The sequence below is a fragment of the Physcomitrium patens genome, chromosome 11 (assembly GCF_059467195.1).
Source record: "Physcomitrium patens ecotype Gransden chromosome 11, ASM5946719v1, whole genome shotgun sequence".
Taxonomy (NCBI): Eukaryota; Viridiplantae; Streptophyta; class Bryopsida; order Funariales; family Funariaceae; genus Physcomitrium; species Physcomitrium patens.
In genome coordinates this window covers 10,488,709-10,514,455 of record NC_143420.1, presented here as the reverse complement: position 1 = coordinate 10,514,455, position 25,747 = coordinate 10,488,709, and the positions used below count along the sequence as shown (strand labels likewise).

General features: G+C 33.9%; 2 protein-coding genes across 3 annotated transcripts; one reads left to right on the top strand and one right to left on the bottom strand.

Annotated features, from left to right (window-relative positions):
* Window positions 1–14,468: 14,468 nt before the first annotated feature.
* Window positions 14,469–19,646, top strand: LOC112288717 (hyperosmolality-gated Ca2+ permeable channel 3.1). 2 transcript variants are annotated; one of them, XM_090254290.1, is made up of 10 exons: window positions 14,710–15,418; window positions 15,544–15,837; window positions 15,989–16,419; window positions 16,662–16,810; window positions 16,907–17,182; window positions 17,323–17,616; window positions 17,732–17,995; window positions 18,103–18,410; window positions 18,610–18,865; window positions 18,972–19,646. In XM_090254290.1, the coding sequence occupies exons 3-10, from the start codon at window positions 16,149–16,151 to the stop codon at window positions 19,407–19,409; spliced, it is 2,256 nt and encodes a 751-aa protein (XP_090110416.1). In that variant the 5' UTR covers window positions 14,710–15,418; window positions 15,544–15,837; window positions 15,989–16,148; the 3' UTR covers window positions 19,410–19,646. The 2 variants fall into 2 exon arrangements, with proteins under 2 accessions (XP_024388983.1, XP_090110416.1); XM_024533215.3 differs by having other exon boundaries at window positions 14,469–15,837.
* A 7-nt stretch (window positions 19,647–19,653) lies between these two features.
* LOC112288718 (uncharacterized) lies at window positions 19,654–20,756 on the bottom strand. The gene is made up of 2 exons (XM_024533217.3): window positions 20,563–20,756; window positions 19,654–20,435 (listed from the first exon to the last, which is right to left on the bottom strand). The coding sequence occupies exons 1-2, from the start codon at window positions 20,665–20,667 to the stop codon at window positions 19,833–19,835; spliced, it is 708 nt and encodes a 235-aa protein (XP_024388985.1). The 5' UTR covers window positions 20,668–20,756; the 3' UTR covers window positions 19,654–19,832.
* Between the last annotated feature and the right edge of the window lie 4,991 nt (window positions 20,757–25,747).

Here is a 25,747-nt window from a genome sequence, read left to right as displayed (position 1 = left end):
TGAGGTTGTATTTCATAAACATCCAAGAAATCCTAATAAATTGCACTCATATGAGAAGAATATAATTCAAATTTTAATTCAAAAGTGCTAAAAAATACTCTTCTTAGGTTCCTCAATTACCTTATTACTTTCATATTTAAGCAATTTAGATTTTTCTTGTAAGCTCCAACTCTAATTAGTGAGCTTTGACAAATTTTAACTTCTAATTTTATTCTCCACTTGATGTGAAATTTTGCATGTAATTTTCAATGTAAGTCTTCTATTCGCTTAAGAATTTTCAGTCCAATCTAACTTACAAATTGTGAAAAAACCTCCAAAAACTACACTAATATCACTCAACCACCAACTTGAAAGGTGAAGCAAAAATTCCAGCAGTGATTTTTCTTTTTTCAACAATTAACTTTGACTCAAAATTGATATGTAACTTGATCTTCAAGTCCTCAATACCATGCTAAATTTCACCTTGATCTGATTACTAGATCTCTAGATATCACAAAAATCCTAGTCAACACCAAACTACCAACTTTTGATATATTTTTGTACCAAAACCTTGATATCTTTTAATTTTACTATTAGAATATTACAAAATTTTACATACACTTAGAAAATCTAATTATCTAAAAATTGTAAAAATTTGAATTGTCAATGTGACACCAATTTTATAAACTAGGAGATAGTGTTAGCTCTAATTTCATTTCATAAATTCCAAGTTGCCAACACAAATCTTGACTTCCAACAACAATTGTTAACTCTCTCCAAATCCTATTAAAACCAACCTTACGTCTTTAAAATAAGCTCTACCCTAGCTCTCAAATTCTAATCTTTAATATTTGAATGAAATACTATTTTGCCCTAGGCAATCATTTTAGTAGCCAAAGGTTTGATTTCGTCTCTGTCCCACAAACGGTCAATCCCCAAGTATCAATCTAATCTATCCTAAGGATTTTTTAGTCCAACTCTATCTTCAACTTAACCCTAGTATCAACTATACCAATTATTTACCTCTTCTAATGTGATTTTATCAATTTATGGTCTTTCTAAGGTAGTAAAAGAATCTCTATAGCTAGAAGGTAAAATTACTAATTAACTTTCAACCTACTAACTATTAAGATAAAAAAATAACCTAAGAGGCTTTTATAAAAGCCATATTTAGATACCTTGAATTATTATTAAACCAAGATAATTAGATATTAATTAAAAATTTAATTTTGATTATACTTTCACTATTATATCACGATACCAATAGATGTAATCATTAAACAACAAGATTGACTTATTCACAAATAAGAAAAGTCTTAGTCTACAATAGTCCAACTTATCACAAAAATGAATAATCTTGATATTGAAATGAGATAACTATACTTTGTTACCTACATTGAATTGTAGTTGCTCCTTGTAATAGGCATCTGTATTGATCTTTTGTCATTCTTAAGCTTCCTTTAATTGTATCTTGATTGTTATATGTAGCTCTAACAAATGATTTACTAAACCTTTTGCCATAGTATTATCAACTTTTGAAAAGTTAAAAGTATCGAGTCATAGATGATAACCATAATTAGCAAAAAAAAGGTGTTTATTGAGTAATAGAATGTACCAAATTATTTTATACAAACTTTGCCAATGGAAAAAGAGTTGTCCAATCATCTTGATGATAGTTGATGAAACACCTCAAATACTACTCCAGAACTTGATTTATCTATTTCAGTTGCCCATTAGTTTGATGATGAAAAGCCAAAGGGAGTTTTATATCCACTTTTAAAATCTTGAATAGGATTCTCTAAAATCTTAATACAAATTGAGTCCTCCTATTTAATATAATATGCTTTGACAATCCATGATAGCAATAGATATTATCGATGGAAAGCTTAATTGTTTCTTCACCTAAAATCAATTTTGTATATGCTAAAAAATATGTCATTTTGGTGAAGTGATTTACAATTACAAATATAGAATCATATGAACTTGAACTTGAAAGATCTATAATAAAATCCATAAAAATGGAAGACCATGATTGTTTGGATATAGGCAATGGTTAGAAAAGTCCATAGAATCAATGATAAGAAGTTTTTTATCTTAAATAAATGTCACATCATTGGACAAAGTCTTTTACCGCCTTCTACATTTGCAACCACCAAAAATTTCTAAATATAATCTCTAAAATCTTATTGTATCCAAAATGTCCTACTATTAGAAAGTTGTGACGTGCATAAAGAACACGTAAATGTACTTCTCTTTTTGGAACATATAGGCATTCTTTGAAATAGAATAGGTTGTTTTTGAACTCAAACTTTGAAACATCATGAGATTTAGAAGAAAGATTCTTGACATCATCAATAAGAAGATCAGAGAATATATTTGATTGAATTTGTTTGACAAAGGTCAAATCAATAGTCAATATTGATTTCATTTCTTGAAGATGAAAATGCTTTGGCTTCAAGAGGATTGTTCTTTGTTAATCAAAAGATACGTCTCTTTTTTTTGGTACAAAATAAGAGTATTTAGAAAGAGGATCTAATAAACCTTATTATTTTTCAAGTCAATATGTGATCTTAAAATCAAATCTTTATAATGACATGCTTCAACGAGCTTAGCAACAATTTAAAACATGTACCAATATAAAATACTCAAGGTTCTTATAATCTGTATATACTGTGACTAAACTTGAAGTACCTTCTGAATAATGATGCTATTCTTGAAATGAATCTATAATTGTAAGAAGTTCTTTGTTGTAGATGTCATATGTAATCTCGACTACTTAAAATAAAAAGTTAATAGATGGAATTTGTCATTTTTTCCCATTTGTGACAATATTACATCTAAGGCAAAGTTTGATGCATGTATTTCTATAAAGAATACCTTAGAAAAATTGACATGATATAAAGTTGGTGCAGAAGTAAATTCCTTCTTCAAAACAACAAACAATGCTTTGGCTACTTTATTCCACTCAAGTTTGTCTTCATAAGTCAAAGGTGTAAGTGGAGCTACAACTTCAAAAAGTTCTTAATAAAGACTTGGTAATAATTGGCAAAGTCCAAAAAACATTGCATATTTCTTATTGTTTTTAAAATCTTCCAATCTATGATAATTTGGACCTTCTTTGGATCCATCATAAGGCCTTTATTGGAAATGATGTACTCCAGGTTTTCAACTTGAGTAGTATGGAATATACACTTTTCCATCTTCATGTATAATCATATATTTCTTAGTTTTTGTAATATACAATGAACCTGAACTTTATACTCTTTTATGTTCTTAGAATAGATTAAAATATCATTTAAATAATAGATAATAAAATCATCAAGAAACTCATAAAAGACATCATTCATTAGATGCTAAAAAGCAACTGGTGCATTTGTGAGTCCAAAAGGCATGACATTATATTCAAAATATCCATACCTAGTTTGAAAAGTAATCTTCCGTTCATCTCCTTTTTTGATGTGGATCAGATTATATACTCTTAATAGATCTATTTTTATATAGATCTTTGCTTGATTTAGTTAATCAAGAAGTCTTGAAATCAAAAGTAGATGATACTTATTATTGATGGTGATATTATTAAGTCATCGATAATCCACATACATCCACAATGATTTATCTTTTTTCTTCACAAATTAGATAGGAGCACCTACTAGAGATTTATAATTGCATATAAAGTTCTTAGCCAAGTTTTTATCAATATATTCTTTAAGTACAACCAACTCATTTTTTAATAGGTTGTAGATTAGTTCAAATGGTGGTTGAGTTCTTTCTTGAAGATTGATGGAAAAATTATAAAAATAATACTTCAAAAGAATATTTCCATTCTTCTTTTCAAAAATGATCTGAAAATCTTGATACTGGCTAGAAATACCACTTAACATTTTCTCACTATCAGTAATGGGTATGGCATATATAACAAAAGATGGCTCTTCATTTGAGGCATGCATGAAAGCTCTCGCACCTATCAATAGGGATTTGGATGTACTAGACTTACATGTTTTTACTTGCCTAATAAGACCTTCAGCTAAACTATGGAAAAAATAAAGATTGCAAGAAAACTGATCTATTTGAGGGTTATATCTTTCTAACTATAATAATTCTAAAATAATTGGGTTAAAAAGAGATTTGATCACATTAAATATTACTAAATTATTGTGACCACTACTTCTTACTTCTATATGAATAGTTTCATGTGTAACATCCCTAAAAGACAATGAACGTCCCTCTATTACTTTTATATGCATAAGTTTGATTTTCTTAACTAAAAATATATCTTATTTTTTGACAAAGTCTTCATTTATAAAAGAAGGATAAGACTTTGTGATTTTTTGGTCCTAAACAAACTTCTATTGTGAAACAAGGTAAGGGATCTGAGGAGAGAATAGGACCTTTATTAAATGTTCTACATGATTTCAATATTACGATTCCTATTATAGCTGGAGCAACTTGTTTTCAAACATATTATTTTCTTTGGTAATTGTGCTTCTCATTTTGTAATTGCGTTGTTTCTTTGGACAATGTTGAGTAGTATATTTAGTTTTTCTATAATATAAGCATGAGCTCTTTTCATGTCGTCAACTCTTTTTCTATTATGTGAGAGATTTAAAACATATTGTATTAATTTGTATTGGTTTTGGCCTTGATAAATAAGTTTTTGAAAACTTAAGAGCTCTCATTATTATTTGATTTGTTCTTCTTAATCCATATCTTTGTTCTTGATGTCTTCTAAATAATCAATTGTTATATGCAATGGCTTGAGCAATAAATTTTTCCAAAGGTTTTGTCTTTGGCATTGTTAGTAAGTAGTCTTTGATATTATCTTTCAATCCATATTAAAATTGATTGATAAGGGCTTTATCATTCCAATCCACATCGCAAGCAAAATTTTGTTAGGAACATAGTCTTTAGAACCATCTAGAGATAAGTTTCTAGAACCTTCTAGACACAAGTTTCTAGAATCTTCTAGAAGCAAGTCTCTGGAACCTTCTAGAAGCTTCTTAGTTAGTAGAAGATGTTAGGGACATAGTCCTTAGAACCTTCTAGAGATAAGTTTCTACAACCTCTAGAAGCAAGTCTCTGGAACCTTCTAGAAGCTTCTTAGTTGATAGAAGTTGCTTAAGAAGCTTCCTAAATAGGAGTATATATAAGAATCGAGGCTGAAGAGTTCTTCAGTCTTGACAACACATCTCTTGGAGCTCTAGCTCACCTCTCTGGTGTTGTTCATGTATTCATCTGATTAATTTAGTTCTTGTTAGTTCTTCTTGAACTTCTTGTTAGATCTCGAGTCTGTATTTTGGTGTCCGTAACGATTTGTCGAGACTTCACTCAACTCAGATATCAGAGTTAGTTTCTTCCTCGTTAGAGTGCGGATTACTCCTCTGCTGGGAAGTGTACTAGCATTTCAGAGGTTGCGGATTACCCTCCTCTAAACTGATACTTCTTTTGTTATAATATTCGAGTCTTATTCTTCTTGGAGAGAGTGGATTACCTCTTTTCTTGAAGCTCTTAAGGCATTTTAGAGGTTGCGGAGTACCCTCCTCTAAACTAATATTGTCTTCTTGTAGAATTATTTCTGTCCTTCTCTTAGAATGGCCGGAGGCCAAGACATTAGTATGATGAAAAGTTCGGAGTCCAAGTTGGATGCTTTCATGAATGCCCTCGCTACGTTATCGCAAAGAACTGCAGAGATTGAAGGAGTCGTGGCAAGGCTTCATAATGATGGAGTATCTGAGATGGCACAATCTAGGTTGCACCAGCCTCAAACTTCTGCACTTGGAGAAGCAACTTTGTCTCAGGTTCGACAAACACCACTGGTTCTACAACATAAGGAGCCCCAAGTTATCCTTCCGGACAAGTTCGATGGTATGCGTTCCAAGTTTCGAGGATTCGTCAACCAAATCAAGTTGATAACAGTTTTACAGCCCGAACGCTATCCAACGGAGGAGTCACGTGTTGGGCTTATTGGAACCTTACTTACAGGACAAGCTCTATCATGGTTTCCTCCTTTATTTGAGAAACGATTGTCCATACTAAACAACTTTGAAACCTTTTTGGATGCGTTTGCGAAAGCATTTGGTGAATACAACAAGGTTCGATGGGCTGCAACAAAGATCCGGTGACTACGACAAGGGATGCGCTCTACATCAGTCTATGCATCAGACTTCAGGCAATTAGCATGCAACATCAATTGGGATGAAGAAGCATTGATGAGTCAAGTCTATTGGGATTTAAGGGATCATGTGAAGGATTTGCTGTTAACTCTTCCTAATCCACAAATGCTCAATGAAGCTATTAGCCAAGCTGTGAAGTGCAATAATCACCTATTCCAACGCCGCCAAGACCAACGTTCAAGATAACATATGGTTCGCCATGCCCCAATTATATCGGCAAGCAGCTTGAATTCACATTCAGAGGTAGAAGACATGCAAATTGATGTGGTACGTGTCAAATCCCTTACCCTAGAAGAAAAAAAGTGGCATATGGAGGAAGGTCTATACTTATATTGTGGTGAAGAAGGCCACAAAGTTGGAAACTGCCCCAAGAAGCAAAATCGACGTATTGTCATGACTGTAGATGCGTTTGTTCAGGAAAATGAGGATGTCCAACCACAATAGGAACCATGCGACTAGACAATGAAATATCGCAACAACAACCAGGTTCTTTTCTTTCCACTCAACCTGCCCTTTGCTTTACAATCCCTTTGCTTATTGGCCCTCAGAAATTGAGAACCTTAGCATTATTAGATTCAGGAGCATCTGCTTGTTTCTTAGACGAAGAATTTGTAAAGCATCATAAGATCCCTTTAGTACAAAAATCCAAACTTGTTCACGTTGAGGTCATAGATGGGCAACCTTTATTGTCTGGTAGTGTCATCCATGAATCAAAACCTATAGAAGTAACGTTTAAGGGCCATAGTAGTCATATTATTTTCAATATTATTAGAATCCCATCAAATCCTGTTATTCTTGGTCTTTCCTGGTTGAAAAAGCATAATCCATCCATAGATTGGAGGTTGCGGAAGATGACCTTTCCCACAAAACCACCCAAGAGCAAGCTTAGTAGAAAACCCCGAATAGAGAAATCCTTTTTCATTGAAGCAAGAGCGTTTATAAGATCGTCCAAAGAAGGTACATCGTTTGTCATTTATGCGGCTCCAACTACCGGGGAGAAGATCTCGACAGCAAGTATACCGGACCAATATAAGGATTTTAAAGACGTGTTTCAAAAGAAGAATGCCGACATGCTACCGGAATACCGACCATATGATTGCGCTATAGACTTGCAGGAAGGAACACAACCACCTTTTGGCCCAATCTACAATCTATCGCAGATGGAATTGGCGGACTTGCGGAAGTACATCGATGAGAATCTAGCCAAGAACTTCATCCGTCATTTAAAATCGTCAATTAGAGCACCCATCTTATTTGTGAAGAAGAAAGATGGCTCGTTGCGGATGTGTGTGGACTATCGAGGCCTCAACAAGGTAACAAAGAAGAATCGTTACCCATTACCCTTGTTTTCTGGTCTCTTAGAACAACTTGGATGTGCAAGGATCTTTACTAAAATTGATCTAAGAGGAGCTTATAACCTCGTACGAATCAAAGAAGGAGATGAGTGGAAGACAACGTTCTGTACAAGGTATGGCCATTTTGAGTATTATGTCATGTCCTTTGGTCTTACCAATGCTCTAGCGGTCTTTCAACATATGATGAATGATATTTTTCGAGAGTACCTTGACGATTTTGTTGTCATCTATTTGGATGATATTCTGATATTCTCCAAAATGAGGAAGAGCATAAAAAGCACGTTCATTTAGTCTTGGAGAAATTAGGCGAGCGAGGACTATATGCCAAGTTGGAGAAGTATTTATTTCACCAAATAGAGATGGAGTTTCTGGGGTTCATTGCGACTACAGAAGGCTTGAAGATGGAGGCTAAGAAGGTGGAAGCAATCATGTCCTAGGAGGTTCCAAAGATGGTTAGAGACATACAATGCTTTCTTGGCTTTGTCAACTTCTATCAGATCTTCATCAAGAATTACTCTCAAGTTGCTTCTCCTCTCACTCGGTTGACATGCAAGGATAAGCTGGAATAGGGACCTCTAGCAAAGAAGGCGTTTCAAGACCTAAAGACCGCATTTACTACGGCTCCAATCTTGGTACATCCAGACTTTATAAAGGCCTTTTATTTAGAAACTGATGCTTCGGATTTTGCTTTGGGAGCTGTACTTTCACAAATGGGAGAAGACAAGAAGCTCCATCCAGTTGCATTCTATTCTCGAAAGTTCTTTGCTGTTGAAATCAATTATGAGATCCACGATAAGGAACTTCTTACTATAGTGGATTCTTTCCAAGAATGGCATCATTTTCTTCATGGAGCTGCACAACCGGTGACCGTATATACAGATTATAAGAATTTGGAGTATTTCATATCGACTCGAGTTCTAAATCGACGTCAAGCTCGATGGAATATGTTGCTATCTAGGTTCAATTTTGTTATTACTTATCGACCTCAAAAGTAGCAAGGACTATCTGATGCCTTATCGAGGAGATCGTATCTTCTGCCAAAGGCTAGAGAAGGAGCCTTTGCTCAACAATGTACAACATTGCTGAAGCTAGAGCAATTTCAGCTTTGCGCTACTATTGTGCCAATTGATGCTAACTTCCTGAATCAGATACGTGTCCTGACCATTGAAGATTCAGTAGCCATTGATATTAAGCAGCGTGCCAATGACGACAAGTTCAAGGTGGAGGGAGATCTTTTATACTTTGAGGAGCGGTTATATATCCCAAAAGGACCAGCACGACTCCGAGTTCTTCAATCTTGCCACGATTTTCCAGCTGCTGGACATTTTGGATTCAATAAGACCTTGGAGCTTATTTCTTGAGATTTTTGGTGGCCCCAAATGTGGAAGCATGTGAAAGATTTTGTCCTCTCCTACGACATTTGTTCAAGATCCAAGAATCCTCGATATCGCCCTTATGGACTCCTACAACCATTGCCGATTCCACGTCGACCCTGGTCTTCAATTTCCATGGACTTCATCATAGACCTACCATCATTGAACTCATTTGCCAGCATCTTTGTTGTAGTAGATCGGCTTACAAAGATGGCACACTTTGTCCCTTGCAAGAAGACATCGTCCAGTGAAGTCACAGCAAGCTTCTTTCTCGATAATGTGTATTGATATCATAGACTTCCAAATGATATCATATCAGATCGATGAACCCAGTTCGTATCAAAGTTTTCGAGATCTCTCTTTGAGATACTGAAGGTGGATATCAAGCTTTCTTCGGCTTTTCATCCTCAAACTGATGGCCAAACGGAACGGATGAACCAAGTCTTGGAACAATACTTACGATGCAGCATCAACTATCAGCAAGACGATTGGACCATATATCTACCACCAGCCGAGTTTGCATATAACAACACCTTTCATGCATCGACTCAATACACACCATTCTTTTTCAACTATGGGTATCATCCAAAGCTTGATTTATTGAGTCCGTCAACAAATAACAATCCAGCAGTTGAAGGATTTGCGAAACAACTATCAGAGCTTCAAAATATGTTGAAGCTTCAATTATAATCCGCTCAAGAATCCTACAAGGCATCTGCAGATAGATTTCGAAATCAAGTACCTACTTTCAAAATTGGAGATAAAACATGGCTTCTTCAACGGAACATCAAGACCAAGCGACCATGTGATAAGTTGGACTATCGAAGATTGGAACCATTTATCATCCAAAAGCAAATCAATCCAATGGCATACCATCTGGAATTACCGGCTTCTATGAAGGTACATCCAGTCTTTCATGTTTCTCTATTGGAGCCTTATCGAGAGTCGTCTTTTTCTGGAAGTGTGCAATGTCTGCCACCTAGTATTGAGATCGAGAATCATGAGGAATACGAGGTTGAAAAGATACTGGATTCACGGCGAAGGTGGGACAAGTTGGAGTATCTTGTTCATTGGTGCGGCTACGACATTAATGAGCGAACGTGGGAGCTAGCTAAAAATCTCGCCAATGCGCCGCAAAAGGTACAGGAGTTTCATCAACAACATCCTCATAAACCTAAGCTGGTTCGACGATAGCTTCCTTCTGAAGTTTGCTCATCCAAGAATATAAAAAAAGGAGAGAGCACCACCAAAATTCGTAGTTGATGTAGTTATTTTCTCCAAGATAAAATAGAATTTTTTCAGTAGCCATAGTTTGGTCTTCTGATATGGATAGCCAAGAGATAGATACTATGCCAGTTAGATTATCTCAACCGACTAGCTCACAAAGGCGACCCCGAGATGAAGAACCACCTACACCATGATGATGACGAAAGATACCGAGTAACCGATCACTAGTGATTGTATTTGAGTCTGAGCCTACTTACGATGGTCAGCCAAAAGGCGTGTTTGCAGGACAATTTCACAATGAGGACACGGAAGTTCATGCTTGGTCAGAAGTTGAAGGAGTGGGCCACTACCGTTGGCTTTAAGGGCCGATGAACCACTTACCTCGTGAACAACAGTTGGAGTTCATAGCAGACGTTATGCGACAGATCTTCATTTTCTTGTGTTGGTACTGATTAACAACAACATTGCTTCTCAGAGACCTCGAAGCTAAAGGAGGAGGTGATATTAGGGACATAGTCCTTAGAACCTTCTAGAGACAAGTTTCTAGAACCTTCTAGAAGCAAGTCTCCGGAACCTTCTAGAAGCTTCTTAGTTGGTAGAAGATGTTAGGGACATAGTCCTTAGAACCTTCTAGAGATAAGTTTCTAGAACCTTATAGAAGCAAGTCTCTGAAACCTTCTAGAAGCTTCTTAGTTGATAGAAGTTGCTTGAAAAGCTTCCTAAATAGGAGTATATATTAGAATCGAGGCTGAAGAGTTCTTCAGTCTCGACAACACATCTCTTGGAGCTCTAGCTCACCTCTCTGGTGTTGTTCTTGTATTCATTTGATTAATCTAGTTCTTGCTAGTTCTTCTTGAACTTCTTGTTAGATCTCGAGTCTGTATTTTGGTGTCTATGACAGGTTTTAGAATTCAACAACATATATGATAGTTGACTATGATCTTTGCTATAAAGATAAGAACTTGGTCTCTGCTACTCTTTCTTAATTATTTTTTCCAAATGTGGTCGTAAATACTTTTGAGAATGAATTCAAATCATAAAAGAGTCACAATTCTTTTTTCCTTAAAGGTACAAATTAAGAGAGAGCACTTCTTGAAGAGGGATAATCCACTCTCTTTGAAGAAAAAATCAATGTTAGAAAATAAGATTTTTTGTTTAAAGGTGAGTAGTCCACAACCTTCAAAATACAACAATAGAAGTGAGATAATCCACGTACTTCTAAAATAAGATAGAAACAATAGGTTAGCATTCTTACCTAATTGTCAAGGATATGAATCTCAAAGAAAGAAAATCCTCAATATACTCTTATGTCACTAAAGAGAACTAGAAAGTCATTCAAAGATGATAATATATTAATCTAAAATGGCTATTGCCAAAAACAAGACTAGAAAGTCTTGAAACAAGACTAAGGACTAAAAAGACATTGATAAGAGTGAAAAAGGCTTCTTTCTTGCCTCCATATATATTCTTAATTAAGAGCTATGTGGCAATGTTCTATAGGACCTCCAAAACGTATTGACTTTGCAAGACATGTATCTTAACTTGCAAAGCAAGTTTTCTATATTTACGCCACATAATTAGCTTGTTGTACAAGCTACCAATATGTAGTTAACTTGTTGATCAAGTTTCTAACCAACCAATCAACTACAAACATATGTATAGTCAAAGTATCGTCTATGAAGCTTTTAAGAAGCTTCTTTAGAAGGTGTAATGAAATTAACCTACTTTTATCTAGTTTTATCTACTCCTACCTAATCATATAGGTATTTATTAGAATACCTATATATGTCCATGTCAAAAATTTATTTAGGGTTTTCAAGGTTGCTAAAAGATGTTTCTAAACACCTTATATATTATTTTGGATTGTAAATCAAACTTCAAGGTAAGTTCAAATTCTTCTACAACCAAATGACTAAAGCATTCTCAATTTTTATTTTCACATAACACAACAATGTATCAAATCAAGCATTTACATATATTCTTAGATAAATAAACATTAAATTTTGAGGTTTTAAAAATAGATAAATATAAAGATTTTTTATTGTAATTATGAAAGTTTATTCAAAACTATTTACTTGTTAGTTGGAAGTTTGTAGTGAGTGGAGTAAGTCTTATTTATGTAAAAAAACATTAAGGTAATTTTGTACATACTTGTCTTGAAAGATTTAAAGATTATTATTATTATTATTATTATTATTATAATTATTTATTATATGATCTCTTTAAGATATAGATTATAGACCTAGTTGAAATTATATAATGTACAAGGCATACTTTAATAACTTATAATATATGTAATTTATTTCTAAAATTAATTGGAATTAATAGATTAAATAATAAATAAACTAAAATATAGATAAATTTCAATGATTTAAAAAAATTGATAAAAAAAGAGAATTTCCTTTAATGATAATAATAATGGATTTTATAGTATTGCAAAATGTAGAAATAAGTTATCAAGGTTGTATTACATATTGAGAAATTTTTATTGTATTGTAAAGAAAATAAATTAAATAGAATAGATAAATTTAAAGGATTTTTAAAGAATATAGATGTTACATGTATTAATAAATAGTAAAGTATAGATTTAAAAATAATATATATGAAATCATTGAAAATAATAAAAATATATAGTTACCAAAAGGTTTTTTTGAATAATAGTAAGAACATTTCTTTTAAAATGCAATCTACATTGTATGATTTTGCTATATTTTTATTTCACACCTAAATATAATAACCAATGGAAAAAATTGTGTTATATATATTTATTGTTTCATAATTTCCACCATATTAAAAATTAAATTATATTAATTTCATTAAACTATAAAATATTGAATTTTTAAAATTTACTTATTTCATTGCAATGTAAAATGTAATAGAAAACAATTTGAAGACTTTCTGCACAATGTTTTGATTTCTTATCTTCAATGTTAAAAAATACATAAAGCTATAGAATATGCTTGACTTGTTATTCTTAAATATATCCAAGTTGGAATATTAAAACATAATATCAGAAAATTATAAAATAGAATAAAAAATTGTGAGAAAATTTAGAAAATTAATTTGATAGTTATTGGAAATATAAATGAAAATGAAAAATAAAAAATTGTAGTTCATTATTGTAATTTCTTGATTTTAGATTTTTAAAAATATCTATTAACTGTTTTTATACAAAAACATAATGTAATAAAAAATCAAAAAATAAATAAAAAAATCTGATTTGGTCTTGTAAAATCTGCTATATACAAAATATAACATTGAATTGTTGAAAGAATTCACATGTTAAATTGTCAAAATTTAGATACAATCTACACTTTATTTCTCCAAAAAAACAAAATATATGTACATATATAATTTTAAAATTCCGTAATATGTTTTTATTTTTAAAAGTGACAATAACTCAACAATAAATATCAAGATTTAGGTTACTATTACTAAATCTATATAATATTTAAATTTTAATAATTTCATATATTATTAGTACTTTATGTGTGAATATATATATATATATTCATAAATATATATATATATATATATATTCATAAATATATAACAAAACTATGCATAGAATTTTTTAAAGTAGAATTTTTTAAAGTAGCATTACATAAATACTGCTTTTGTATCAATTATTTTTAAAATATGTATACAAATAATTTTTATTTTTTTATTTTATCTTTAAAAAATAAAAGGTCCAGCAACTTATTTGTATAAAATCAATAATTATCATACATATTAGTATTGTGTGATTTAGAAATTTATTTTTTAGAGTATTTATTTATTAAGACTTCAAAATTTTATAACATTTCAAACAAAATTTATGAAATTCTAAGTAAACTAAACATAGCTCCTTAATAAATGTCTTGATTAAATTTTAATGCTAGGTGGTATTTGTGTAATTTCTGACTGTTAAAACCCTAAAATAATTGAATCCATCTACTACCCACTAAAACATCAAAAAGGAGGAGAAGAAAGAAATTCATTATATTAATATAAAATTGAAGTATTAGATCGACTTTGAAATTAGTAAGACCATACATAGAATACACATGGTGAAAGTAAACCATACATGCACAATGTGAATTTGTTAAAGTTTCAAGACAACATACAAACCAACAACAAGTCCAATTTGGATGAACTTTGATCACATACATAGAAAAAACTTCACAACAATAAACCATTAAACCAAAATTAGGAAAAAAACAAGAGAAATATCGCACTAGTTGGGGGTGAAAGTCACTAAACCCCGTTGAAGAAGGGAAAGGGGCGTCCCCTCCAAGAGATGCCATATGGCTTATGCCGAGATGGAGCGGCGGAGGCAGATATGAAGCTATGGCTAACCGGCCCAGCCCGCGCCTGCCCCCGCATGGGCACTGCCAGAGTGTTCAAATGGGGCTCACCACAAGCCTGCCTTTTTCTGCCATCTTGTGCCTTTTTAATGTCGAATTTCGGAATGAGACTTGCTATTCACTTTCGTTGAAGAATCTCCGAGAAGATTCGGTCGCGGGGATTGGATCGAGGCTGATGACTGAGAATAACTTTACATGGGTGGGTGTGTAGATTGACACAAAATGGTGTGGGAAGTAAATACATTGCGTGGCGACAAGCGGAGAATGTAGACATCCCTGACAATTACACCGACTCAGGCCAACGCCGCCCGAGACAACGTCGCACTGTGTGTGTTTATATGTGGGTCAGTGCTTGCGAGTGTACGTCGATCAATCGCGTTTCCACCTGGCAATTGTTGAAGTCAACTTGGTTTCCGCTTCTTCTTGTCGCTGGAAAGGAGCTGCAAGTGTGATGGGAGGTCAGGAGGAACTCATGCGTCGCTTATTAGGGGCGACAGATGTGCCGACGATGTTGGGGCGGCAGTGGCGTCGCGTGAATCAGCAACCTCTGCTTGATCCGCATCCCTCTCCTTCTCTTGCGCGACTTGAAGGGTCATTGGTATGTGACTGATCTCGTTCTCCTCCTCTCTCTAGCACTTCTTGGGTGTCGAGCAAGAGCCAGGGAATGACAGTAAATGGTATCCGCCAGAAAGGATCGTTTGGCTTGTGGGTGGTTTTGCTCCTCCGGATTTTGCGATCCGAACCCTGTAGACCCTGTCCTGCGGTGGGTGTGTTGGCCAATGTTTGGAGTCATCCCTCTCCGGGATGAATATGTGCATGTTGCCTCTTACGGACGGCCATCCTGGTCCGCTTCGGCAAGTGTAGCTTGCATTCCTCCCAGTTGAGTTTAGAATGGTGCGTGGCTTGCGTGCCGCTACAGAGTTCTGATTCGGTAGAACAGAAACAACTACAGTTCTTCGGAACCTGAGGTGCACTGGCGAAACTCAAACTGCATCATTGTTATTTGGAGAATAACTGGTGATTGCAGAGGGCTGGGGTTGGACTAAACGCTCGCGCCTGGTCTTGTTGTTGGTTTGGTGGAAGCTGATCACAGGCCGTGAATACCCAGTATATGTGAGCAGCTTCGACGGGCAGAACGTATCCGCTCTAGTGCTGCTGTGTGAATCAGAGTTGCAAAGTGTCTGGGATTAAACCGTCGTCCTCAAATTTGAGTTTCGGATTCCAGGTGAGACACTGGCTAGGTGCGCGCAAGGTCGTAATGAAGGCGACGCATCACCGCATTTCTGGTGCAGAGAGCGTCAAGTCGAAGCCAAAATGTTCCCATCGTGTTCGGAAACCGATGCATTCGTTTTTAGTGGAGGCAGCAGCCGGTATTCTTAAGTTTTGGGTATGCATTTATTCTAGAATTGAGTCCAAAAGCATTTTGATTTCATTCAGATTGTGGATATAGATGTTATCTGAAGGTTTTTAGAATTCTTCATTATTTTTATACTCCTGTGTATTCCCCTTCTAATTCTCCATTCTTCCTGTTTTGTTAGTGACTCGGGTAATTGTGTAACGCCGAAGGGGCTGGAGCTACAATGAGTGGTTTCGGGAGAGATGAAGGCGTGGAGCCGTAGAAAGAATTTCATGTTCGAAGTTTGAGCCACTCCTAGGATCCTTGACAACTGAGCAGAAGTAGATAAAGAAGCGAGCAACATGACGGCCACTTCGGCGTTCATCACATCTCTCCTGACCTCGTTCGGTATTTTCTGTGGTCTGGTGTTTGCGTTCAGTATTTTGTCAAAATGGAAAGTAAACCACAATATCTACTATTCGTCGCGAATAATATCTGGTGAGGGGCCGACAGCAGCTGCAAGTACGCGGAATCCGTTCACGTGGTTGTATGAGGCGATTTTTACGTCCGATGCGGAGCTCGTTCGGGTGGCTGGCTTAGACGCTGCCATATACCTCAACTTCTTCGTATGCAGTGAGTTCCTCACAAGTGCTAAGAATTTTTCGAATTGTTGCCGCTGTGTTGTTTTTGAGCGTTAAGAGGAATGATGGCCGAGGGCTAGCTTCGGTGCGGCCGAAATTCCATCCTGAAAGAAAAATCGTTAGAACGATTATGCATTCCATTTCAGGGATTCGAATCAGCTATTATCGACATAAACTGAGACTCTTATGCACTGATTTGCGCTGCTCTTGGGATGTTAACAATGTGACGAACAGTTCTGGAGATCTTTGGATATTCGTCACTCTTTTGTATCCCGGTGCTCATTCCCATCGCAGCGAAAAGCAAGTCTAATGCAGACGCTTTCCAGCTGGATCCTAATATGACTTACGATGGGTTCGACAATCTCGCTATGGGCAATGTTGAGGTCAGTGTGTCCCTTACTACATCTTTGTGAGTTTCGGTTCAGAACTTCGTGCGCCTCGGATCGTAATGATTCGACATTGTGGTTTTGGTTACACAGGAAGGAACTAAGAAGCTCTGGGCATTTCTTGTCGGCACCTACTGGGTATCAATTATGACATACTGTGTTCTGGTTAAGCATTACAAGAAGATGATTCACTTGCGGGGAAAAGAGCAAGCGCATGAGAAACCTGCACCTCAGCAATTTTCTTGTCTGGTTCGTGACATCCCCCCTAAGCCGAAGGGCATGTCAAGACGGGAGCAAGTCAACGCCTTCTTCAGAAAAATCCACCCGGACACTTACGAGAATTGCCTAATCGTTTGTAACCTCAAGAAGGTAGAAGGAAAATTTTCCAGGTTCAGGATTTTTAGCTTGAATATCGTGTTTTGCAATTTCTTAGACGATCACATTAGGCTTGGTCTACGGATTGCGGTTGACAAATTTCTTTACTGAGGATTCGTTTCTGTCGGAAACAGCTGACGAAGATGTGGACGAAGTATCAAGCGGCGAAGAGGAATTTGGAGCATGCCGAAGCGGTACATGAGGAGTCGAAGGTGACGGCAAAGCCTGAAGGGATTCGCCCAATGCACAGACTATATTTCCTGGGACTATTTGGTCCGAAGGTAGACTCTATCAACTTTTACGAGGAGCAAGTGAGAGAAATTGGGCGCGCAGTGGAGGCTGAGCAGCAAAGGACTCTCAAGGAGGAGCAGCTCCCTGCAGCTTTTGTATTCTTTAACAACCGGCGAGCTGCTGCAGAAGCTGCACAGGTACTCGTTGCAGGCGTACTCTCATATCTGAGATCATGGTGCCCTGGTAGACGATGTTGTTTGCCTCATCGTCCGTCATTCTTGTATGTAACCTAACTTCATTCACATTCTTCAGGCTGTGCATGCGCCATACGCCATGCAGTGGCAAGTTTACCCAGCGCCGGAGCCCCGTGAGGTTGTCTGGAAAAACCTGCACAAGTCCGTCTATGAACGACTGATTCGCCAAGGTCTTGTCTACTTCGCAGTTTTCATGACAGTCTTGTTTTACATGATTCCTATTGCACTGATTTCTTCCTTCACCACTCTCGACAATCTCGTCAAGTTCCTCCCCTTCCTCAAGGTCATCGTCGAATATCCTCCCATCAACACGGTTCTGCAGGTGAGCCCTAAATCTTAATTGAAGCAGGTTTGTGTGAAATTGCCTCTTTTGGGATGATGGAAGGCTTGGACGGAAATTTATCGTGGACTTTCTTGCGTTGGTTGTAGGCTTTTTTACCTCAGATTGCCCTTATCATTTTCCTGAGCCTGCTGCCATCTCTCTTGATGGCATTATCAAGAATGGAAGGCATACCCTCTCAAAGCCATGTGGTTCGAGGAGCGTCTGGGAAGTATTTCTATTTCATCGTCTTCAACGTGTTCCTTGGAGTCACACTTTTTGGGACGGTCTTCTCCTCTCTCGCTGGATTCCAAACGCTATTCAACTCCAAGAACTTCTCCGTTAGCAGCGTTGTGTCCCTGTTTGGGAGCAAGCTGCCCCCTGTCGCGGCATACTTCATCACTTTCGTTGCCCTTCAGTAAGCCCTTGCATCAACATTTCCTACTCTAGAGCAATCTATCTACTTTTTTAATTTTTAATTTTTTTAGTTTTTAGTTCTTTTTAGTTCTTTTATTTTATTTTAACGGCGAGCTATCTTCCCATTCCTCTCTATTGCAAATCTCATGTTCCTCTTATTTTTCATTCGTTTATCTATGTAACAAAAAATCTCTTGGCAGGTTCTTTGTTGGCTACGGGTTGGAACTATCGCGTGTTGTGCCGCTGGCCGTCTATCACCTAAAGAAAACATTTTTCTGCAAGACTCAGAAGGAGCTGGAGGAGGCATGGGAGCCTGGACCATTCGAATACCATAATTTAGTGCCCAATGACATTCTCATTTTGATGATCTCCATGGCCTACGCCGTAATCGCGCCCATGATTCTCCTGTTCGCTCTCCTATACTTCGCCATCGGCTACGTTGTCCTCCGCAATCAGGTCAGTATCAACAGGCATTGAAATTTAGTTGTGGACACAAAATATTGAAAATCCATTTTTTTGTAAGAGACCAGGTTTTTATCTGTCTATTTCAAATCTCCTGTAGGCTTTGAAGGTGTATGTCCCGGCGTTTGAGAGCGGCGGGCGCATGTGGCCACACATCCACTCGCGAATTGTCGCAGCGTTGTTTATCGGACAGGTCACGATGATGGGATACATGGGAATTAAGAAGTTTCCATACGCAGTGCTAGTGATCATCCTTCCGCTCTTCACAATCTTCTTCGCCTCTATGTGTAAGATGAACTACTACCCTTCCTTCAATGTCATCTCTCTCGCCATCGCCAGTGAGGATGTTAAAGAGTCTCCACCTATGCGCAAAATTATTGAAGCTTACACACCCGAGTGCCTTCTCACTGAAGAACGAGCCTTGGAAGAGAGCGCGCATTACGAAGATGCGCTAGAGTCCAGCGTTAGTTCAAGGCCGATGGGTGTTTCTAGATCCAATTCTGTTCATGAGAGCACGGAGAATCTATATGCACTGTAATGGCGCTAAAGGTTTGTTCAATTGCCACTGTCAATATAGCCAGCTCTATCACTCCACACTGCCTTGGAGGTAGTGTTTTTCTTGAAAATTATTTTGACAAATGTTTATGAGATTTAGAACAGTACCAACTACGAAGAATGTAAATGGTTACGAAATGTATACTCCGTAAATGAAGCAATAATGAAATTGCTACACAAACTGTTGTATTTGGAGTCTAAATACCATGGTACATGTTGCATACGAGTTGTCAAAACTTACAGTGTGTTTTATTGAAGATGGACAATACATACAGGACATTGAATTTTTACATCCATGCCCCAGGGCATCTGCATTGCCAAGAGTTTTTTTTCGCAACAGGTTTTGACGATAGTCTAAGCACCTTTTTCTCACAATGACACGCACGTCACCCTAGCTGCTTGTTGATTAATCATCATATCCATTTCGTCCGCATGTAATGGGGTCTTGAGGAGTTAAGATGAACTCATTATTTGGCTCAAAAACTATGCCTAGGTCGCGCACAAAATTCAAAAGCCTTGACAGGGTTTCATCGTCATCGTCATAGTCGTCGTCGTCATCGTCCTCGTCGTCAAGCTCCGGCTCGCGGGACAGGATAAACAGCGACTGGGATCCGCCTGGAACACTCTCATCGCAACTATACACAATCGCTACATTGTACTTATCCTCAGCTTTACCTGACAAGTAAATAATGCGGTAGTCACCTCCAGGGGCACCGGGGAAGAATTTCACCTCCAGTCGGCCAGGGCTGACAACCGTGGCAGTCCCGATAGCATGCGCGAACTCACCAGTTCTGATGTTGTATCCTTCGTTACGCACCCGGATAGAGCCAGCGAGGTCGCCGTCTGGGATCACCGAGTACCGCGCGGTTGCGCAAATCAAGTCGCGCTCGATTCTTGCCTTCACAAGTGCGGTGCTTCCAATCTCATACCAGACGCCCGAGTAGGCCTCCAGGCTGACGTTGGAGACAGTGGGTGGATTAGAACACACTCCCTGCGATGGGCTAGGAGCCTGCACACGACCAAACGCGACTCTTATCACCAGCATTGTCAACCCTACGACAGAAACACCCATAGAAAGGAGGAATGCATTCTAGGCGAGAGCATTTGATAAAGGTGTCTACGAACTAAATACCCACCTCGGTGTGCAGAATCCGCTTAGCACGCGCGCCTTCTCCGGTCAAGACCACCATCGCCAACAGCAGGATACAGTGCCATACACTGGAAGCTCCAACACTCGCCATGTCTGGAGCAGACACTGGTGGTTTCAACTACACAAGCTTCAGTAGGTTCCGTAGACGGACTCTAACATTGAGAACTCACTCAGATTGCTACAAGCTACCAAGAGCTTCTAGGTCGCAACATACACATCTATATATTATGTGGTAGGAGAGGATATGGCAGTGGTGACATGGAGCCAGGGAGCTTTGTCCAGTTTAAACTACCATGTGGCTTCGAGTGAGAAATGTTCGGGGTCCTTTAGCTGCATTAAAGTTCACAAGCTGCTGTCCGAGTGGGGGGTTTTGCTATGACGCGAGCTTGACTAGACTGGGGGACCTTCGACAATGGGTTGTGTGTGCTATGAGGCGGTAGGTAGCTGTGGCTCACAAAGCCTGATCTCAACGTTGGCCATAATGCTTCCGCAGACTCCAGCCTGCGTGGAATATCCACATCTTCTCACGGAATATCCATTTGATGATGCGTTTAATTAGCCTACCGCAACCAGTTGCATTCTGAACATTATGCAAGCCTTGCGAATGGTTTTGGGATATACATACACACACTCTTTGATTGAGTCCACAAACCATACTAAAAAAACATACAGTTTTATACAAATCTTCTAAAAAAACAAGACACAATTTTTTTATGTTGTCAAATAGATGTATGATTGTACAAGAAACATTGCAAAAAATTACATAATAATTTTTGCTTATTTCTTCTCTACTGCATTTGTGAATATACTACTTTGCTTGGATTTAAAGATGAAGCATATTAATAGTATGTATATGTATATATATATATATACATATATATATATATCTTCTACCATTTGCATAACCAATTTTAATGCAATTTAGATTTGTATAATATAATAAATTTATATACAGTTAAAGATCAATTAAAGACCATGAATAAATAAAGATCAATGCCTACCTTTTATAATCATTGACCTCAAACTCGTTATGTACTAAATTTTCAATAGAAATTGCTACTATTGAAATTTAAAAAATATATTTAGAAAATATATCTATGGTCTTCTATTAGTAATTTTGCTTTAACAACATGATTTTTTAACCTTGTGACAACCAAATAAGAACTTGTAACATATTAAAATTAAACATTGTATTGGAATAATATTGAACTTTGTCAATCAATTTTTTTATGAATTATTATAATATGTGAAGAAAGTTTTTCTCAAATTACTTAACTCTCAATTATTAGACTGAAATTCTTTGATTCAAGTCTCTTAAAACACAAGAAAAAATTCTATGTTAACAAAAAAGACTACCTAAGTTATAGAGATCCGTAAAATATTATCTAATATTGTTCAAAAAGAAGTTTTTTTAAAAGAAAAATAATTTTTTAAAAAAAAGAAAATATATTTAAAAAAATGTATAATAATAAAATATAGATGTTAAGAAAATAAATTTAGAAAAATTTAAAAAAGATAAATAACTTGTGTGCCACTTAAAAAGAGACAAAATAAGCTATGAAGAAATAAATATAAGATAGAAAAGAATTAGAATAACTATTAAATTAGTATTTGAATACAACAAAGACATTAATAAGACTAAATATGATAAATTTATTCTTTGTTTTTCATATATTAGCTACTAAGAAGGTCTTGTAGAAGCTTACTATGGATCATAAGGCTTATGGCCTCAATACCAAATTATAAGTTACTTCTATCATGGTTCTCTAAAAGTAAGAAACTTATAGAATATGTTTCAACAAAGAATTAAATCTTCATATAAGTATAATCGTTAGAAAAATTCTAAAGAAATATAAGAAATATTAAGATGCATTTGAAAAAAAATACTAATATTTTGCTTTAAATTTTTTCTCATAACTAGACATTAACTTCAAAAACAAATATCAAACACTATTAGGAAAAATTTATAATGTGTTGTAAAAATATTAATTTTCTTCAAGAAATATATTAACAAAAATATTATATGGAATTTTATTTGATATTCAATTTTTTCTATATCTATATCAAATTTTATGAAAGAATAATATAAATTTTTATACATATGAGTAGGATATTGTAGATTAAATAAATTTATTTTAGATATTCATTATCTTTTTAATTTAATATTAAGACGTTATAAAAACTTATGTAAAGTTATAATTTGCATAAAAGTTAATTTATAAAGAACCTATAATCTAGTAAATAGCAAAAACATATGTAAAATAAGTTGGATTTTAAATAAGGTATGACCATTTAAAATATAATTCTATAATTTTTAGAATCATAAATGCTATACTTGCAATTTAAAATGTAACACATAATATACTTAATATTATTTTATAAAATTATATTATACTTATATAAATAATATTCTTGTTTATTTTATAAATATAAAAGACATAAAATTATATATGCTTTGTGTTAAAAGACTAAGAGATGTAAGATTTTATATTAGGATAAAAAAATTATATTTTATACACTTCAAGTATAGATTTTGTAATATATTATTTCAAATTTAAAAAAAAATTATAGATGGATTTTAAGAAAATAAAAACCATCATAAAGAAAAAAATTCTAAAAATTACATGTGATATTTAATTTCTAATTTTGATTTTATAAAGTATTTTTAGATACCTATGAAAAAATCTTTTAAGTTATTGCTCTCTTCATATAATGAACTTACAAAGAAAAAACTAAAATTAAATAAAGATGTAGAAAAAGGATTCTAAGATTTAAGATGAATTTTTTAAAGCTTCTATTTTGTATTATTTAGAATTTTTAAAGAATTTTTTTATAGTGATTTATGCACCATTATTTGTATCAAGTTTAATTTTATTATGTCTTTGTTATAATTTATATTTGTTATCACATGTTGTCTTAAAAAACCACAAGAATATTTAGTTTTGTTTAAATACTCTTATTATACAACATAAGAAAAAAATATTGCTTATAATTAAGAATAAATACTATTTTTTGAAATAAAATAAATCAAATCTTTGAGTTATAAAATAAAAAATTCTCATTTATTTTTTATTTTTGATAATTTTCTTTGAGCATTTAAAAAACTTTTCTTTTAGTTTCAATAATTATTTTTTTGATATTTTTAATTTATTTTAATCTCACTATATTAATCTTGTATATATAAATATATATATATTTCAATAAGTTTTATAAATATTTCTTAATAAATATTTAATATTACTTTTTAAATTTTAAAATATGTTGCACATTCTATACTATACTCAAAGTTGTTGAATCTATAATAGTTTGTATATACTTAGAATATATTTACAAGCTATCATTTGAGATGATACATTCCAAAAACTCCATTTGAATTGTGTGAAATACATTTATTTTCATCTTAATATATAGTCTTCTATGTCTAAGTTCTTGTAATATAACATTATTATGTTTTTTATGTTTTTTATATTTATAAAAGATATGAGAATATAATCTTAATAAATTACTAAAATATTATCTAAAATTTATAAAATGCATCTTTTATTAAATTTTAGGAAGTAGTTGGAGCATTAGTACAAGACTTAATATTGTATTTAAATGGCCATAGTTAGTTTTAAGTATAATCTTCTAAAAATATTTTATTTATTTTTAATAAGAGTAAAAATTAAAGGCTTTTATAGATATTTTTAAATATAGATCCTACTTTAAAACAATTGGTCAAAAATTTCTAATATCAAAGACAAAAGATAAAAATTCTTAATGATTAATTTGTAGAGATGGCAATAATCTTTAAATATTTATAAGATCCATCTATTTTACTTACAAAAAAAAATTAGTACACTTGCAAGAGGTTTTTAATGATACAAATTATCCTTAGTAAGATTTTTGAAGAAAAAAGTTTGTTATACAAGTTGTAAATTGCAATAGATACTTAAAATTTTTCTTAAAGATGAACTATGCAATCATAAGGTCAATATTTTAGAAGTGTGTTATCATTTTTTTTCACAAATATATCTTAATATTCTTTTATATTACTCAAATATTCTATTGTAACCACTTTTTGAATGAATATTTATAAATATTTCTATTTAAGAATTATCTTTTTTGAACCACAATAATTCTAAAATAACAAGATGTTTTGAAGATTTTATAACATTAGATACTATCAAAATTTTATGACATTTAATAAGTTTTTATATTAATAGAATTTATAGATGACTTTAATAGAGGATAAAAATCATCTATTTATAACTTCTTTGTGTAAATTTTTGACTTTTATACTAATAATTCTTTATGATACTTAGCAATTTTTTCATGAAGAAATAAAGTAGAGGTATTAAATCAATTAAAAAAATATAGAAATTTAAGGCTTTTTTATCATAAATAAAACTATACTAAAAAAATAAGCAAAAATGGTTCAAAAGAAATATGCTTTTTTATTAGATGGTATAGTATAAAAGTCCAATGAGATAGTTTAAAATATTGCTTAGCAAACTTGTTTTTCAATACATTATCTTTTTTAAAAATTTTATTTTCTATCTTGGAATTTTTCTACTTCTTAATAAAATATTAAGTAGTATATTTTAATTCTCTATATTATAGGCATAATCTTTTTTGCCTTGTCAAAAATTTGGCATATAAAGCATCAATCTATAGATTTTGTATATTTATTTATACATTCTAATTACTAGAATTATTTGCAATATAATTATAGAAGCATGAAAGTATCATAATAAAACTTTTTGATTAAAATTTAAAGATTTGATTATTACATTTGGCAAAAAAATAAATTACTAGGCTCAAATTTTGAAAATTAAGAAAGTTGAATAAAAACTTCTTTATATCATATTATAGTTTTCTAAAAATAATTATTAATAAGTAAAATACCTTTTTACTTTAAATCAATTTTTAATTGTCAAAATAGTCATGAATATATTAATATAGATTAATATTTTGTTATATATCTAAAATTTTATTGATTGATATATTATTTATGTCAAAGATTTTATATTTAAATCAAAATTTTATAAAGAATGTATCTAAGATGTCTAATATTAGATCTAATGATACTAAAAATAATAAAATTTTAAAAAATATATCTATTGAATAAGTTTCTATAAATTTTAACAAAGATGCTTAGATTAGATAACTAAGAGATTAAATTTAAAGAA

What these genes read in the sequence shown, in the direction of transcription:
- LOC112288718 (XM_024533217.3), bottom strand. Translation starts at nt 20,667, where the DNA reads ATGGCGAGTGTTGGAGCTTCCAGTGTATGGCACTGTATCCTGCTGTTG. An exon ending in AGCGGATTCTGCACACCGAG is followed by an intron (nt 20,436 to 20,562) that starts GTGGGTATTTAG and finishes GGTCGTGTGCAG; the next exon opens with GCTCCTAGCCCATCGCAGGG.
- LOC112288717 (XM_024533215.3), top strand. Translation starts at nt 16,149, where the DNA reads ATGACGGCCACTTCGGCGTTCATCACATCTCTCCTGACCTCGTTCGGT. An exon ending in TCGTTTGTAACCTCAAGAAG is followed by an intron (nt 17,183 to 17,322) that starts GTAGAAGGAAAA and finishes TGTCGGAAACAG; the next exon opens with CTGACGAAGATGTGGACGAA. An exon ending in ACGTTGTCCTCCGCAATCAG is followed by an intron (nt 18,866 to 18,971) that starts GTCAGTATCAAC and finishes AATCTCCTGTAG; the next exon opens with GCTTTGAAGGTGTATGTCCC.